The 19,809-nt window shown below is 38.1% G+C and overlaps 1 protein-coding gene across 1 annotated transcript in view; it reads right to left on the reverse strand.

Moving 5' to 3' along the window:
• The window catches only part of cped1 (cadherin-like and PC-esterase domain containing 1), a 65,430-nt gene that overhangs the window by 15,076 nt on the left and 30,545 nt on the right, over window positions 1-19,809 (reverse strand). Inside the window, exons 13-14 of the mRNA XM_058417725.1 lie at window positions 19,606-19,792; window positions 18,032-18,200 (exon numbers count right to left, since the gene is read on the reverse strand). Coding sequence (XP_058273708.1) covers window positions 18,032-18,200; window positions 19,606-19,792 — 356 coding nt within the window. The remainder of the gene's footprint in view (window positions 1-18,031; window positions 18,201-19,605; window positions 19,793-19,809) is intronic.

Raw genomic sequence — 19,809 nt, forward strand, 5'->3', positions numbered from 1 at the left:
TAACCGATGATGGCGACGAAGAACTTTGTGAGACACAGAAGAGGTGAGGTGACTGCGCAAAATAATAAAAAACAAAAACAAAAAAGATGATGAGGTAAGATTAACATAAATGCCCCAGGGTTTGATAGAATCAATTGATACCAATGCTCTAGAGGTCACCGGAAAACAATCACACTTGGATTCGGACCGCCATATATACGTGCCATCTACAGAATATATTTTTCTTTATGCTGACAAAGATGAAATTAGACATAAGCAAGTGGCCTCCAACATCCCAAAGATTAGCACAGAGGAAATCACCCAAGCTGACTGGAGCAGGTGCACTGCTGCCATTTTGGTCCATTTGTGGTCACAGAGTGAAGTGGCCTCATGAAGTGTATCCCATGAAATCCTTTTGCAAATAGGATTACATAAAATCTCGAGCCTGTGATCTGATAGAATGGTATATGGAATCTAGGATTAAAGTTAATCCAGACTCTATAGAGGTCAGCCACTTTGCCTTCTGAAAGAGAGCAGCTGGAGAAAATGGCAGCCATTTGAAACATGTCAAGTCTCTTTTTAGAGAGATTGATTTCAGAGTGATTAAATTGGTTGTGTTTTGTTTGGTGGAGACTGGTGGTGAACGCTGTCTATTTTTGAGCATGCTCCGTATGGGATGAAGAACAGAGAGAAGAGATAAATGGTTAAAATATGTCTGTAGGAGAAAGAATACAAGAGTGTGCTTGTACAAGTGCTGAAAATAAAAGCACAAAAGAAAAACAAAGACAAAGGAACCACAGGCATGGGATCCATTAACCATGGATTCAGACCAATCAAATTAAATTAGAAGTGATCTTGTGAGCAAAAACCTTTCAGGACACAGTACAACTGTATTTTTTTCCACACTGTATTTTCAGACATGAAATGTTTTCTTAAGAATTTCTTTATTCTACTAAAAGCACTAATTTCAAAATTATTGGCACCTCATTATTAATAATTGCTGAAGCCTTTCCTGGAGAGAATAACACTACTCAGCCTTTTCCTGTTTGGAAAACACAGGATTTTTAGACAACAAGATCTTCCTGGCAGGGTTTCAGTGTTCCAGACCTTTGGCACTTTTGTATTTTTATGTTTTATCAACAAAGACAGTGGATTTTTCGAAGATATAAGCAATCAGGTTTCTTCAAACATGAGCGAGTGCAATTATTTTGGAAAAAATCCTTCAGGACGTAATTAGTTTTGCCAATTTTTTTTCTTGATGGGAAAATAGTTTTAAATGATGAGGAAATGCAAAACAGTTACTCTGATGAAAAAAAAACTTTATTCTTTATATGATTATTTCTAACAGCTGTTTTGCCCGTTCTCTTTATAGTTGTTTCTCTTATCAGAAAAACATAAACAATATGAAATTATGATTTTTCTCTGTAAGTGTTGATTCATTTATTATAAACAATACATTATAATTTCTTTGGTAAAAAAACAAACAAACTTGCAGGTACGGTGGACATTGTATATAAACCGATTTTTTAAAAAAACAAAAAAAAACCATTAGCATTAGCATTTTAGGGTCAGACTACATGAGGATAGGAGCCATGGTAGTGCTTGGGCCTACGATACACCGGAGATTCTCGTGCAGTAGGGAGGTCGGAGGGGGTAACTACCATATATTAATCCCAAGAACCATTGCACAGTCGTGGACACAGGCCAGTTGGTGACAGCTCAAACTTTACTCTGGTCCATGTCCACCCCTTGGAGATGAATTATGTAACCCAGTAATGTGGTCACCCCATTTTTAGAAAGAGTCTTCAATATCAGGAAACCAGGAAACTATTTATGGATGCTATTACATAAGTGATCATGAGAACTAACTGTTGGGGGGATTTTTTTGGAGGCAAGGGGGATTTCTTTATTTGGGGGGGTTTAGATATAATTTCATTTAAAAGGACACACACACAATTTACCCTTATTTTTACAACTGAGGGTTAAGGGCCTTGCTCAGGGGCCCAGTAGCAGCAGCAGCTGGGTGGACCTGGGAATCAAACTGGCATCCTTCCAAGTAGTATTCCAACACCTTAACCCCTAAGCTACATATACATATAGAAAAATATCTCTTTACCACTTTATATATATATATATATATATATATATATATATATATATATATATATATATATATATATATATACATATATAAATATAAATATATATTATATATTATATACATAAGAGGCTTTAAGACACAAAGCACACATGGATACAATCAGACATCCTCATACCACTGAGATGGGAGTATTGTTAAGGTCAAGTGTTGTTAGAGGTGGTCTCTCCTACTTGGATTTCTCTTCGAGGAGGCTGAGAGAAATCACTGACAGTTTAAACTCTAAGGAGACATATGGAAGTAGGAAGAAAACAATGCAGGCCTGTCTGGATCACTTGTTTACACACATTCACTGACACATAGATAATTACAGCATAACTACAGCACTCAGAGGAAAGCAGTGAAGGAGTGAGGGATGACTAAAGGAACACAGCAAAAAAGGAGGAATGTGACCTACAGTGTAAGTTTATTACACAGACCATTAGTACAGGCTATGTGTGTAAGGCAAAGGTGAGAGAAAACCAGAACAAAAGTCTAGCTGCAGTAATAATAAAGCGGTTGATGGATGGATGGATGGGTGGATGGATGGCTAGATAGATAGATAGATAGATAGATAGATAGATAGATAGATAGATAGATAGATAGATAGATAGATAGATAGATAGATAGATAGATAGATAGATAGATAGATAGATAGATAGATAGACAGACAGACAGACAGACAGACAGACAGATAGATAGATAGATAGATAGATAGATAGATAGATAGATAGATAGATAGATAGATAGATAGATAGATAGATAGAGTATACTTATAGTACAAATAGAGTTTTAGTTACTGAAACCTTTGTATGTTGGATGGATGGATGGATGGATGGACGGATGCGTGGACGGATGCATGGACGGATGGTGCAAAAAGGAGTTTTAGATATTAGAATACGTTCTCAGATCCATGATAAATCCAGTTTGATAACCAGGTCCTGCTTTGAGAAAAGATTTCACTAACAAAAACTTGTATGTGTTGGATGGATGGATGGATGGATGGATGGATGGATGGATGGATGGACGGATGGACGGGTCTATAAATGGACGGGTCTATAGATGAATAGCTGAGTGACTGGATACATCCATGAGACAAGCTGGGCCCTGGTATTGTTTACATTATAGCAGATTACTCCTACCAAACTCCTATTCTCTCACCAGTCTCTTTTTGTCCTTTCTTGAAGTTATTTAGACAAAAACTCTCCCATGACAAAAAAACATACTGACAATGACACAGCCCTGACACTGGACATTCCTTCCAGAAATGATAAATAAATATCTAGATTTCAGAAAGCTTCACCCTATAAGCACTTAAATATTTTACTTTAAAAAAAAAAACTCTTTAATCCAAATAGGACTATATTTAGATTACATGGCAACAACATACTGTAGAAACAACAGTGTATTATATTAGAAACAATAACGCATTAATATAGACGAACCAGTGACACTATCATTAGAGCTGCTGTTACAGAAAATTAATCAACACCTTCTGATGAAACAGATTTTAGCATTCAACCATGTTGTGTTATAAAATCACACACACACACACGTACACACGCACACACACACACACACACATACACACACACACACACACGGGTGCACTCTAGTACACTCTCTGTAGTTGAAGGACATGAAAGCAAACATTTGTCACTCTGGAATGCTTTGTGAGATTCTCAGGGACATGCAGGATAGAGAGGATCTACACCACGACTAAGCTGCTGAGCCCAAAATAAGCACACTTATCACACAGGACTCAAACTTGTGCCACATCCAATCTGTAACCACCTGCAGTTCTTTACATGAGAGAACTTACATGACATCATCCGAGCCATTTTTTTTCTTCTTTTTTCTACAAAATCATTAGTTCTCAGTTGATGACAGACCGGAGAACTAATGACAGAGTCTTGTTTCCTCGCTGTAGCACAGCTGTGTTGATGAGGACTGAGATCACTCCAGCTTATGTTCTCCATGGAATTCCTGGCAGAACGAAGGTTGCTCTGTGTCAATAGGATGTGACCTGATTGCTTCAGAGATCTGCTAATTATGTCATCATGTCTCTGTTGAGTTGCGTTAGACAATGTGGGTACCAGATTAAGACTGAGGACCTTATTACACTCAACAGAGACGCATTCACAAATGTACACAATATCTAGACGTATATACAGTATCCATGTGCAGGAAAGTGTGTTTAGATTTCCACTCCCCATCCTGAAACACTTTATACAAAGAAATGTAAAGTTTTGCCTGATCATTCTGAATCACTGTAAATTATTTGCTGCATACAAAGAAATAAAACATCCCCAAAGTTGATTCTTGTCCTATATCAAAAGTGTTCTTCTTGTATCACAGCAGAAATAGCATGGGAATACTTTACTAAGGTAAAATTATCGATTAAATTAATTATTACTATTTGAATATGCAAAGAACAAATTTGTGTGTACCTTTGGACACTAACATCTACTGAAATGTAAGTCTCTGAAAAGTTTTGGCCAAATGACCCTGTTAATTGATGCACTCTTAGTTTATCTAAACTATTTTTCCCAAAAGAGAAAACAAACAACAGAGAAAATGTTTTTATTTTTATTTTATTTTAGTATTTATTTTTAATTAATTAATTAATTAATTTATTTATTTATTTACTTTGCAGTGTAAACCACTACCGACTAATTATATTTAATTTTTCCTCTACAAAATCTGAAAAAAAGTTTATTCCAAAATTATGCTTTGGCATCCTCGCGATTATCTTAGCTTTTAAAGTGGACAATTTGTTTGTTGTTGATATACAAATCCAAACATTTCAAGAAAATACGGAATTAAATTTGACAGCCCCGCGATACCTTGAAATAGTCACTGAGAGAGAAAAAACAACTGACAGAACAAAAAACATTTTACGTCCGATGAAATATTTCTAGATCCTGTATGTACATGGGTTGGGATTACAAAAAACCCAGAAATATTTTGGATGAATCTGATATGGGAGGGATGATTAATTCAGACCCGGAGATTAAACAAGAGCCAGACCACAGAATTGCCTAATGTATTGATTTCATATCCAAAAACACACACACACACACACACGAATCTGAAAACTGCACTACTGTAAATATTCTGGCTTTGGTCTGGTAATGAATTTCTAAACATCACATTTCTAAATCTCATCTATTTCTACTACACAGAAATTGCAGATCCAGTAGCCGGACCATTACCTGTTTCCATTTATACACACCCCTCCAGCAGTGTTTACAAAGCCACCAGAGTGGACTCCGAGGTTAGCATGAGGATGTGTGTAGTTGAATAAAAGAACCTCTCCCTCCTCATTCCCTACAGCTACAGCTCTCTGCACTGATTCCAGATGTGTAAAACGTGCCAGCTTGTTCTCCAGTTCTAGACCTGGCATGGACTGGACTCCAGACACACAGAGCCACCAGATTGTAAGAAGATGTTCACAGAAAAGTATGCACATGGCTGGAAAGGATGTAAAGTAGCCCAGGAAAACAATCACAATAACACCGTCAACAATACAGCACCACCAATAACAGCAACCGCAAACACCACCACCATCAACAACAGCCACAGCACCACCAATAACAGCAACCACAAACACCACCACCATCAACAACAGCCACAGCACCACCAATAACAACAACCGCAAACACCACCACCATCAACAACAGCCACAGCACCACCAATAACAGCAACCACAAACACCACCACCATCAACAACAGCCACAGCACCACCAATAACAGCAACCACAAACACCACCACCATCAACAACAGCCACAGCACCACCAATAACAACAACCACAAACACCACCACCATCAACAACAGCTACAGCACCACTAGCATTATCATCAGCAACACCAGCAGCAGGACTAGTACCACCACCAGAATCATCAATAACAACCTCCCACCAACACTAATAACAGCAACCACCAGCACAAACACCAACATCATCAACAACAGTTGCAGCACCACCACCAACAGCATTACCAGCAGCATGACCAGTAGCATCACTACTATCACCAACACCACCAGCATCAACAACAACACGAGCATCAGTTCCACCAACACTGCCAACAACAGCACCCCCAACACCACCAACAGCAACAGCAGTATTATCAAAAACAGCAGCACCACAAAGTCCACCACCACCACCACCACCAACATTATCATGTCTGAAACCACCACTAACACTACCACCACCACCACCACCAAGTCTTCCTAAAGTCTGCAAATGATAATGATCCACTGCTTTCACTCATAGAGTTTAGAACTAATGTATAATTAATGTATATATGCACAAAATAACTGCATATACACTTCAGTAAAAAAAATATTTAACTATTTTACACTCACACTATCTACAAAAAATAAATAAATAAATCCCATGAAAATAAAAATGAAATTTTGATATAAAGGAAGGCAATGACAATAAATGCCAGTCTTTAGACATGATGTTAAGAGTCTAGAATGGAAGATGATTAACTTTTATTATTTTTAACATGCACCATTTTGTAAGCCAAACACACTAAATGTCTTGTTGCTATAAAAAAATCCCATCATAAGAGTACACAAACATTTCCTATATTAAAGAGTGGGAATTTAGAATGTCCCAAACTTCAGTTTGTGAACTAAAATAATAATAATAAAATAAAAAATGTTAGCTCTGCAGGAAGAAACAATTTGTCAAGGCTTCATAGAAGGCGAACATCTTTTTCATGTTTTCCGCTCTTGTTCTCCTTCTCACATTGACCCCCGGCTCACGCACAGATCACATCTGATAGACTTCAAACACTGAGCCCCAGATCACGTGGCCCAGCTCACAATCCCCCAACAATACACAATACACTATCCTGACAGAACAGAGAACCACACCAGAGTGTTTATTTAAAACTGGAAAAAATAAATGAAACTCTGGTAGCTCTGTTATACTGTTAGGGGACGTTTGTTTAGTTTTGCAGACATGCTTGCTCTCCACATGTCCTTGCAAATCATTACAAAGTTCTCCTGATTGATGCCTTCATCCGGTGGTGAAACACTAATGGGTGCGGTCACTATGAGGATGGCTCCGCCCTTATTTCAGTTCACACATGCTCAGGGGATGACAGGATGTAAATGATACACTAATGATGTCCTTCCGTGAATCAACTGAACACCTAATGAGAGATTTTTGGGTGACATGTGACATTACGACATCCTCAGCACAACAATTATGGAAGAGTCTTTTGGAAAAATGGTGTTAGTTCCACCAGTACAGCTGCAGAAACTTATCCATAGTTCATTGAAGGTATTCTGGCTGCTCATATTGGCGTAAAGCCTTACTAAGATCCTATTTTCTTTCTCTTTAAACGTTTGTTTTTACCAGTATACTACAGTATACCAGTTTCATTCTGTTGCTAGAATGGAAGTCGACTTATGGGACACTTTCAATCGGTAAAAACAAATAAATATTTTTACAGTCACAGGTCTAATATAATATGAGTCAGGACTCTGTTGGCTTTCAGTGTGAGATGTGTGTTTTTCCCTCTCTTGGATAACCTTACACAGAATTTAGTGGTTGAAGATAAACACCTTCAAATTTTAGTGCTTATGAGTGTCTCAGAGAGCAGGTTCACCATCCATCCATCCATCCATTGTCTATACCCGCTTATTCCTAATTAGGGTCACGGGGGTCTGCTGGAGCCTATCCCAGTGCACATAGGGCGAAAGGCAGGGGTACACCCTGGACAGGTCGCCAGTCCATCACAGGGCCACACATATAGACAGACAACCACACACACTCACACTCACTCCTATGGGCAATTTTGAATTACCAATCCACCTAATGTACATGTTTTTGGACTGTGGGAGGAAACCGGAGTACCCGGAGAAAACCCACACAGGCACGGGGAGAACATGCAAACTCCGTGATATCACCAATAAAGGTATAAACATGTGTATTAAAACTGCTTTTGGGGGTTTTAGTACGTTACTATGAATATATTTCCTCCTCACAGGCTAGATAGTTATAAAACCTATACTAAGCTCTGAGTGTTTACTTTCATTTGAGCCATTAAACACCGCTGTGCAGTGTGACATGACAAAGGCATTCAATGCTGAACATGAACAACAAAATGGGAGCAAATTAGATTTTTTGGAGTGTGTGTGTGTGTGTGTGTGTGTGTGTGTGTGTGAGGTGAGTGAGACAAGAACAAGTTGTAGTTAGTGTGCTCATTTCTCTTGCTCTTCTGCTTGACCATCCTTCACCCTTTCATCCTGTGTATTCTGTCCTTTTCCATTTGGGATGTGAAACACAGAAGGCAGTCATGTGTTTAAGAGAGGAGTGTGTGTGTAGGTGTATGTGCATGTGAGACAGAGAGAGAGAGAGAGAGAGAGAGAAAGAAAGAGAGACCACATGCCAGTTTCTCCACCCACATTAATCATATTACTAAACTTGCGTCCATCGACACCTGTCTGAACCTGAAGAAAAAAAGACGGAAAATTCACCAAATAAAGTTGTACTTTTATAACAGAAACACATTTAAGGAGATGAGGTGAGAAATTCCAGTCCTGAAAAGCCAGAGCATGACACAGTGTAATGTTTTTCTCGCAAGCTAATGATCATGTGATTAACCAGAGCTGCAGCTGAATGAGGTGCAGAACAGACGAAAACCACTGTTAAGGCTAGTGTCTCCTGTAGCCCGCTAGCAAATCAGCTGAATATTGCTTCTTACAATACGCACAGCTGCATACTTGACTGTGATTGGTCTATAGGTGTTGATGATATTTTCTATAATCTGCATAATAAGGCACTTGAGTGACAAACACGCCATATAAACAGAGTACAAAATGTGTGTAGTTGATATCTTGCTAAGATTTCTGTGAGGAAATGTTTATTTAGAATAGAAAATAATAGAAAGTTAAAAAAAAAAAAAAAGCCCAAGATCAGTAAAGAAAAAGTGAGAATTTTGCATAATGTTTATAAAATGTAAAGATGCAAGTAATGGGGGGATTAACATGGGGGATTTTTCAATACTTATTTTTCAATATATTTTATATTCTGTTAATACTAATGCAGTGTCGAATCACATGCACTTCACATCATTTGCCATCGACGGGGAAAAGGGCTTATACTTCCTGTTAGTAAAATACTATGAGTGTATTTAAGACGATATTACCCTTCATACACAAATTCAAACACGAGGCATTAGAGTAGTGCATAGTGTATAGTGAGTAGTACGTTATTTGGGACACAGCTTATATATATAGCTTATATACATCACAGCTGTGTATAAATGGCCGTGTGTAAATAACACACAGCATCAAATTTCAGTGAAGACAACACTATGGATGCCTCTTTTCTGGTGCTGGCTCTCTAAACTGAGGAGAACAGAAGGAATGTTTGTAAGGGAGTGTTGTTGAGGGAGCATCAGCGGCAGCGTTAGCACCATGAGAGGCACACAGCAGTCTTTTTCATCACCGGCTGAAGAGGAATTCCCAGCTGCCACACTTCAAAGCTTCACAGAGAGGACTTCACTGAGACGGTTTAAATCCTCCCAGTAAAGTGAGGAAGTGAGCGCTTTACTCCCCATCACTGTACTGATATACGCACATACACACATATACACACAGTAACCATACAAACTATAACAAACATAATAACAACACGGACAATAACCACACACACACAAACAATAATCACACACATACTGTACACACACACACACACACAAAAGCCACACAAACACAGACAAGCACTATGTCCTCACACACAGTAACCACACACACGATAACCATACAAACTGTATAACAACACCCACGATAACCACACACACAGACAATAACCACATGCATATATAAACAAATGCAAAAGCCACACAAACATAGACACACACTATAGTCCCCAAACACAGTAGCCACACACACACACACACACACACACGATAACCACTAATAGACACTATATATATATATATATATATATATATATATATATATATATATATATACATATATATATATATATATATATATATATATATACATACACGCACACACACAAAAGCCATATAAACAGACACACACACTATATCCCCACACACAGTAACCATACTCTCTCACACATGCACACGCAAACACATAGAAAGGCCTCACTCCAGTATGTAATGAGTTGTTTTGGCGCAGTAGCTTATCATGTCATTGCATAATAACTCAAAATGAGTGAGTGATTTACCATACAGCCCATAGCAGGTGCTGAGTTTGTTCTATGCATCCCAGAGGAGGTGGTTTATTATACGTTTACACTCACACACTCCTCCACTTCTGCTTACACACTCTACTCCATATGCACTAATGTCTCCATAGGGTAAAGGCATTAACACAGCGAGAGCATCTGGGGGTGTTTGTGCAAGGGGTGAGAGCACTGGGGGTGGGGTTGGAGTCCTGCAAGCTGAAGACTTGTTAATCACATTAACATCTATATGGATATATAAAGGTGTTTGGAATATATGAACGCATATATATGTGTTTAGAGTGAGAAGAGCTTGCATGCTTGTTCACCAGGCTTGTTCAGCTTATTTGATAAAAAAAAAAAAAATAAAAAATTAAATTGCCCCCAACATCCAGCAAGCTTTCCCCATTAGCCTGACAATTTCCTCGGCCAGGCTCCCAGACACATGAGAACACTTCAAAGAACACTGGGGTGAATGGACTTAGTGTTTTTAGGGGGCCCCTGGTGGTCCGAATTCTCCCCTCCCCATCTAAACGAACCCAGTCTGGGCATCTCACTGACCCATGGATGCAGGAAAGTGAAGGAGATGAGGAGAATAAGAGAAGAGTTTATGTGCTCTGTGATTATGTGCAATCGGTTTATCCATTCAACATACTAGTAGGCCATCAAACTCTATAACTCCTCCCCTTTCATTAGGGAGCAGAACTGACCAAAAGAACAGTGACAGTATCAAAATTTCACAATAATTACATTGTCCATTAATATAATACCATGTGCAATATCTTATTATGTGCACATGATGTGATATGTTCTAGTTATGTTCTAGTTCCCTAGTTATGTTCTAGTTCCCTAGTTATGTTCTAATTCCCTAGATATCTTCTAGTTATGTTCTAGTTCTGTAGTTATGTTTTAGTTCCGTAGTTATATTCTAGTTATGTCCTAGTTCCCTAGTTATGTTCTAGTTCCCTAGATATCTTCCAGTTATGTTCTAGTTCCCTAGATATCTTCTAGTTATGTTCTAATTCCCTAGATATCTTCTAGTTATGTTCTAGTTCTGTAGTTATGTTTTAGTTCCGTAGTTATGTTCTAGTTATGTCCTAGTTCCCTAGTTATGTTCTAGTTCCCTAGATATCTTCCAGTTATGTTCTAGATCCCTAGATATCTTCTAGTTATGTTCTAGTTCTGTAGTTATTTTCTAGTTATGTCCTAGTTCCCTAGTTATGTTCCAGTTCCCTAGATATCTTCCAGTTATGTTCTAGTTCCCTAGATATCTTCCAGTTATGTTCTAGTTCTGTAGTTATGTTCTAGTTATGTCCTAGTTCCCTAGTTATGTTCCAGTTCCCTAGATATCTTCTAGTTATGTTCTAGTTCTGTAGTTATTTTCTAGTTATGTCCTAGTTCCCTAGTTATGTTCCAGTTCCCTAGATATCTTCCAGTTATGTTCTAGTTCTGTAGTTATGTTCTAGTTATGTCCTAGTTCCCTAGTTATGTTCCAGTTCCCTAGATATCTTCCAGTTATGTTCTAGTTCCCTAGATATCTTCCAGTTATGTTCTAGTTCTGTAGTTATGTTCTAGTTATATTCTAGATCCCTAGTTATGTTCTAGTTATGTTCTAGTTCCCTAGCACATTTTTTGTACTTTTGAATATGTTTTGTATATATAGATTATATAATTTATATTTAATTTATATTTATTTCTCTTGTAATCTGAAGCAGTCTCTTATCTTATCTTATCTTATCTTATCTTATCTTAGTACTGTCTTTCCACTTCTATACCTGTAAAATGTAATGAATTATACACCTGCTACATAAACTACTGTCCACCAGAAGAGGATGGGTTTCCTTTTCATTAATTGCCATTTCTCACAACAATTCAGTTACATTCACTTAAAACAACTTATCCCAGTTCTCCCAAATGTTCACTAAGGCTCAATATCTTGTACCTGCATTACAATACATACATTAGTATATGCTGGATCAAGTGCTATTCTTTAAGTCGTCGTATAATGAGAATGGAATCCATTTATACCGTATTTGAATCATTTATTGTTATAATAACAATAAGAAATAATCATTCAACAATAAAATGGTTAGACAGTAGCCTCCTAACAGATGATTTTTTGGAAGTCTACCATCTTCTCAATCACAAATCATGTTTGACTTTTTTATTTATTTATTTATTTTTTATTTGCTTTTATGTTACATATTTCAGTCTGCATTTTCTATTCCTTGATTTTTTTCCTAAGTTTAAAGAAACATATAACATGATCACAGAGATTTCTGGAGAACATCTCAAGCATTTCTATTCAGGAGTTGTGAGCAACATGCAGGGGAGAGAAAAGTGACTTAAGTATGTGCGTAACCCAACACTGAATACATGAACATTTTCCTGCATCAATATTACTTTTGGACTGATTTTGAATCAGGCACTATACAACTAAATCTATATCCAGACTGTTGTTAAAATTGCTATTCAAATAGAAATTTAATTGAAATAATAAAATGCAGAGTCTACAATGTTAATGTCAGGGATTGTCTGTGGATGATTTTAAAAATTGTTGATTTGACAAACTTGAGTGTTGACAGACTCTAATGAGAAAGATCACATGGAGATTTTGTTTTGGAAATTTTTTGGACGGGGAACACTGAGATACTGCAGTGTTTGCTTTGTGGTTGCCATGTTCGCCATGTACTAGTCAGCGCTTCATCATGTGCTGGAAATCGAACCATGTGAGCAAGGGGGATGTCTGGATAATATTCCAGTTTGCTAGATGGTAACATGAAACTCTTGTCCTTGTCTCTTCTTCTCCTCCCTGTCCTTGCAGTTGGGGTCAAACAAACCAGGTTTGAAAAGTGAGCCGTTTGTCAGCACATCAAGCATATGTCAACTGCCATGCAGAGAAAATCCCAAGTCCTAATGGACCATTACATCTTGGAGGCCATGATGAGTTGTATAAGTTTTGGCGACGTGGTTCTATTGATATAACAGGACCTCATCTGGGTCTTCACGGTGCCAAGCTGATACACAATAGTTTCCTCTCTCATTATAGACTGCACAGATGAGGGAAAAGGTTGGGGAAGTGAGGGTCGTTTGACTAATGACTACACCATACGTGGGATCTGGCTGCACTCAAAAGAATCAGAGATGGGAAAGCTTTCAGCTTCTAAATGGGGCAATGAGATTCTCACAGCTGCTGGAGGCTAACGACAATGCTGGTTAGTCCTATCACATATGGACCATAGGGTTAGGCTATGGGATGTTTGTTTCCTGCTGTGCGGCTTTGATGGAAGCCTGCGATGGCAGACTTATTGTGGGATCAGAGGAGGAGAGGTGGAGTGAGAGAGGACGAGAAGGTCGACAAGATTTGGCTTCAAAAGAATTCCTCAGTTCCACCACCTTGGCACCTGTGTTTACTAATATTTTATCACGGTTCAAGTCCTGTTTTAATGTCTTTAGGTACTGCTAAAATCTGGCAGCAAACAGATTACAAAAGGATTGTGTGTTTGGATAGTAGGTTAAGGATGTCTGTAGCACAGCTGGAAATACACAATATGCAATCAGAGTAAAAAACTAACACAGGACAGGAGGAAAGGATTCATCTTCATGTCTTCGTGTATTCCCTGAAGACCCTCATCCCTTCACATATCTTGGCCTATGGATGCGCATCAAAAAGAAAAAATATACAAAACGTGCAAAAAAAACCCATCTTTTCTTCCCAAAAGCAATTTTGTCTGTCAGAGTTTTACAGTGGACTCAGTTTAAATGGAGTCGTGACAAGACAAGCATGTACTGTAGAGTGAGAAGAACCATAGATGATCATCTTTTAGTTTTTTCCATATCGATGTATCTTAGTCAGTGATGCAACAGATTTCCCAAGAAATCCTGGTGCAAAGTAGGAGTATTCATCCCGTACACACACACAGAGAATCTTGCATTAATTCAACTGTGTATAGGGTGTATAGCTTATTTGTCAACCTGAGTGTTTTTTGGAGAGGGAAGAACCTAAAGAAAACCCATGGAGAAACACAGGGAGAACATGAGAAATTCCACACAGACTGCTACTAGAACTCAGGATCAAAGCCTACAACTCTGAAGATGAATGATTGTCCACTGCAGCACCAAAGATGAACACTGTTTGCCTCAAACGTGGCAAAGGAGCTTTTAGGGCGGTGGTAGCTCAAGGCTCTGGGTTGTTGAGCAGAAGATCAGGATTTAAGCCCCAGCACTGCCAAGCTGCCACCGCCGGGCCCTTGAGCAAAGCCCTCAACCCACCTTGCCCCAGGGGCGAGGTGGACTGACTCCAACCCTCTGAGGGTATGATATGCAAAGAAAGAATTTCACTGTACAGTAACATATTTGTGACAAATAAAGACAACTTAACTGTTAACAGAATTTATTTATCAAAATTTAACAAAAACGTCTTTTCAATCAAACTGAAGCCACACCAGTGATGTTGACTGGGATACGTTACTTCAAGCAGCAGGGACTGGATCAATACCTAATTCACATCAGTTCATCTACTTGCTAAATGACAAATTTATAAAGGTTCAACCACTAGTTGTTGAGATATTGCGTCAAGCAGGATCACACAGCTGGATGGATGGACAGACGAAGAGTCGAATAAAAATCAAATCAACTTGATGTCAATCCAAAAGTTTACACTCATTACACTCTTACACTATTACATTACTCTTTCTGTACCTTCCTTCGAATAGCCAGACCACTACCTGGGATGTGTAGCCTCATTTGGTGTTTGGTCTTTTTTCCACGTAGCTTTGTTTCCTAGTCCTACTGAGCTGTCTTTCTAACTGTTCTGACTGCTGTTCACTGAATGTGAAGCGGCTAAACCTCATTCTGTGAGCTTGATGTTGGTCTGCAAACTGCTGAGTAAATCCTTACTTTTTAATTACCATTTCCATTAGTATTCTTGGATCTTTCATCTAACCAACAATTTTACTACTTGGTGTTGGGATACTTGTGCTGGGAAATGACTCTGTTGGTTTGAGTGGTATTGCTTTTTTTATAAGCTTGAGATGGTTTTGTCGACTACCGAAAATATGTTTAGCTCTACTACCAGATAGAAACAAATCCAAAGCCGCCTATGTTAATCTAGAATGAAGGTCTATATATCTGTACACTGTTTATACAGATCTTTACATCTTTACATTTATACAAAGAAGAAGAAGGCTTTATTATTGCCACACATACATTAAGGCACAGCGGAATACTTTTCTCCACATATCCCATCTCTGTAAGTTGTGGTCAGAGCACAAGGGCAGGTATGATACAGTGCCCCTGGAACAGAGAGGGTTAAGGGCCTCGCTCCAGGTCCTAACATGGAAGCTTCACAGTTCTGTGGTGCTGGGGCTTGAACCCAAACCTTCTGCTCAACATCCCATAGCCTTACCCACTTGAGCTAGCACTGGCAAGTGTAGATACAAAAAGAGTGTATTGCTCATGTCTGGTGTACGTTAGATCAGATGAAAATGAAGCACCAGTTGATTGCATACTTCACTTCACAGTTTGTCTTCAGTAACGAAGCATGGTTCAAACATGCACACAGCATGCAAACCTAATAAAATAAACTGTTCCTGACATTGACCCATGCTAGGAAAATGCTTCACGTGTTTAATGTCTGTCGGTACATGAAACAGCACGATAATGACGTCAGTATGTGCAAAAGATTCTCTCTGATTTTGTCTGTCTTCCTGTAATATTCAACACAAGAGGATAGCGGAGCAAAAAAGGGATTGTACTGAGTATACGGTATAAACGGACTTCGAGATCAGCTTCATCCTGCCTTTACCACTCACACATCCTTAATTGTAACACTCCAGGAGTCTAAGTGAGAACACAAACAAGGTTAACTGCAGTTGTGTCCAGGAATGCACGCCTCTAAATAGGGACTTATTGCCTGAAGAGCTGCCAAATAATGCAGAACAGCACTGAGATTCCATTCCAGTGAAGAGAGAGAGAGAGAGAGAGAGAGAGAGACATTTAAAGTGAGAGAAAGATGGAGACGTAAAGTGAAAAACGCAACTGCTTGTCCCAGTATAAAACTACAATCCAGAAGACCTCAACTCACACTGTTTCAATTAATCCACATTCTGATCTGCTTAATGTTTCATGCCTAACTGACTCTTCTGGTAACACGTGTGGGTTTATAACTGCAAATCTTTGTAAACTTTTGGTATTCTAAGATTCACTGTGGGTCAGGATTCAATGGCAGACATAACCTTATAACATAAAGTATTATAAGCACTCCAATAAGATACAAACATTCCTTCATCAATTATAAACATACATACTATTGATAAAATATGACCAGATTACATCTTGTTATTATGGGGGTTTCTATGCAGTCGTGTTCTACACAACATTGCCATTTTTATGTCTACTAATGTCTGTAGTTCGATTCCTGCAAGTTATTAATGATGAGTAAATCTGAATATATTATAAATGTTCTTGCCTTATATTGTTCAGTATGACAGTATGGAATTCTGAAAATGTTTATGAAGCATCAATAACTGCATATAACATTTTACTTGTTAGGAGTGCATACCAAGCTTTTTAGAATAATTGCTGAAGAATCACAAATACTCGATGATTTATAAAGACGGTCATCATTCTGCTTAGATATGTTGAGAAATTTACAAAAACTGTTAGCAATTCAAGTCAAAAGAATGACATAATACGCTTTAATAACAAAATACTATATAAAGAATAAACAACTACGTAATATCTAATATCTTGAGTTGAAAGTGACGTAGCTTTATTCATGTAGTTCAGGGATAACATAACCGTGACCAGCAGTCCTGCTTGATTAATTTTACTACAGTTAAAAAAATAAATCCAATCATCATTTATTTCATTCAGATTCCTACGCTGCAAATCCATAAGACATCCAGAGTTAGAACATGGATTAATCAAGAAGATTTGTTTGACACTATTTATACAACCGTGCTCAAATATTTCCCTTCTCCGCTCTCATCTCTCTCTCTCTCTCTCTCTCTCTCACATGTGTGTGTGTGTGTGTGTTCTCCTGCCAAATTTGCTTTAGACCCGATCTAATGTGACTGATCTGTCAATACACACTGCCACGCTGTCAGACACGGTTATACGCTGTGGAGAAGTGTAACACAGACACACACTCTGATCCACCCGATCACTGAGACCTCGATCAGACCTATCAGCTTGCACTGAAACCTGAACAGCCACAACCACGGCTCGGATGAAAGAGGAAGAAAGCAGGGGATGAAAAAAAGGAGCGAGTGTACAGATGGAGAAAGATGGTAAAGATAGCTGTATCAAAAGTATGCATCAGTAGACTGAACATCAAGATTCCAGGTGCCAAAATTGAGCCTTAGGGAGTAGCATTAGCTTAAATCTCACCATTTCGGATGAACTGGTACCAATTTCCTCAATTCCGCAGTATAAATATGTAGTTCAGTCTACTCTCTATGGGATGGACATCAGGTTTGGGATACTATGAATAATTTAGTAATTAACTAATAGGAAAAGATTATAGCTATAAGATTGATGAATGTTATTCCAGACCCACACACAGATCTTGGGAGAAGGTGATGGGTTAACTCTGATAAACTCTAATAACTGGCGCTAACAGGTAGTCTCTATGATAAAAGTGTCTTTGTAGTTTCTGGTGGAAAAAATGAATGTCTGTGTGAGACTTTGTACCTGTATGAAGCCGCACATCACATACTCGTCAAACATCGGCAGGCTGGGCCGGCTCTCCCGGAATATGTGCAGAGTGTATATCGTCATGACGACAGGCTCCTCCCCTGACTCGTCCAGCAACAGAATGTTGATGCGGCTGTTGCCCAGGCCGAGAGGGTAGTTCGCCGTTCTGGGGAAAACAACAAGTTCTAAGAAACTGACCGTGACTAATCTCTCTCTCTCTCTCACACACACACACACACACACACACACACACACTGAAGACTATTTTCTCTGTGCCAGGACAAGTAAGATTATAGTAGATTACAAAGCAGGGTCAGGTCAAAAGACAAACTAATATCCATGTTCAAATAAAGACAGAATTTCTGAGTCCAGCACATGTGGCCTTTATTAAAAGGAATTCATGTAATTGACAGAAACATTCTGCTGGTTTTATTTTTTCATTTTTTGTCAAACTGATCTTCCTCTGCCACAACTTGACTCAAAACACACTTACTTACAATGGAAGCCTCTGTGCAGTTGTCTGGATAAGTAATAAAAATTTATGCATAACATTTTTTTGTAAGCATGTATTTCAGTGAGCCACAGGTATTTAAGCCCTAAAAGATCACTGAGATATTAAAATGAACAGATACACTCATAATTATATGGAAAAACGTTTTCTATATTTAGAGTCCGGTTACATAGGTGCTTAAGTTGAATTACTGAAGACAAAATAATCCTGGGAAAAGCAGAACCAGAAATTAATCTAATAAATCACTCAAAGGGCAATGGGGCTGTGAGCAGACACATCAGAGGAGAGAGGGTGATTAGTGAAGAAGAGCTGGAACCCTGAACGCTCATTGTTCATTGTTCTAATGATGAGTTCCTAAATTCATTTATAAAATAAAATAAAATAAAATAAAATAAAATAAAATAAAATAAAAATAAATCAAATATACAAATATTTGTGACAATATGAATTCAAAATATTCAGGAAAAATTATTAATATTGATACAAACACAAATATGTCTGATTAAACATGGTGACAGGGTGTGTGCTTATACAATAAAAGAAAGAAAGAAAGAAAGAAAGAAAGAAAGAAAGAAAGAAAGAAAGAAAGAAAGAAAGAAAGAAAGAATGTCCAGGTGGTGTTCTTCAGTATTATCCTAAGACAGCACATGCTGAAGTGTTTTATTCCTCTTATACCAAAACAATTGCCCTTCAGTTATTTTTATTTTGTTAACTCAAGATTTTTTTATTCGTTTGTTAGAGTTTTTTTTAATACATCACTTTCATGCTTTCAACACTCCCTTTCTTCTCTTTAGATTAAAATAAATACATAAAAATAATAATAAATATAATAAAAATGCATTTTTTTAATATTAATTCATTATTTAATCCACAGGTTTCTGTGTAAATTGTTGCTATAGAACTGAACGATCAGAAACAAGGTGTTAACAGCATTGTGTTATTAATATGCATAGACATATAATATATAAGATGTATTCAGGTTACAGGCTTATGATAATCATAAGTAATGATATTTGTGTGTGGAAAGAAAAGTAAATAAAATGCCAGGATCCGGTCATACCTGGGGCCGCGATGTTCGTCCAGGTGAACGTGGCACTTTGAGCTCACAGGTTCCGGCCTGATCCGTATAGTGACTACGTCAAACGGTACCTCAGCTCTATACTCCTTTACCCAGGGGTTGAAGAGCGGCGTTAGAACCAGAGGAGGATCGGTATAAAGCTGACGGAGATGGGGTTCAACACACCTCCCTATGGGGCAAAACTAT

This window comes from Hemibagrus wyckioides, linkage group LG19, assembly GCF_019097595.1.
Source record: "Hemibagrus wyckioides isolate EC202008001 linkage group LG19, SWU_Hwy_1.0, whole genome shotgun sequence".
Lineage (NCBI taxonomy): Eukaryota > Metazoa > Chordata > Actinopteri > Siluriformes > Bagridae > Hemibagrus > Hemibagrus wyckioides.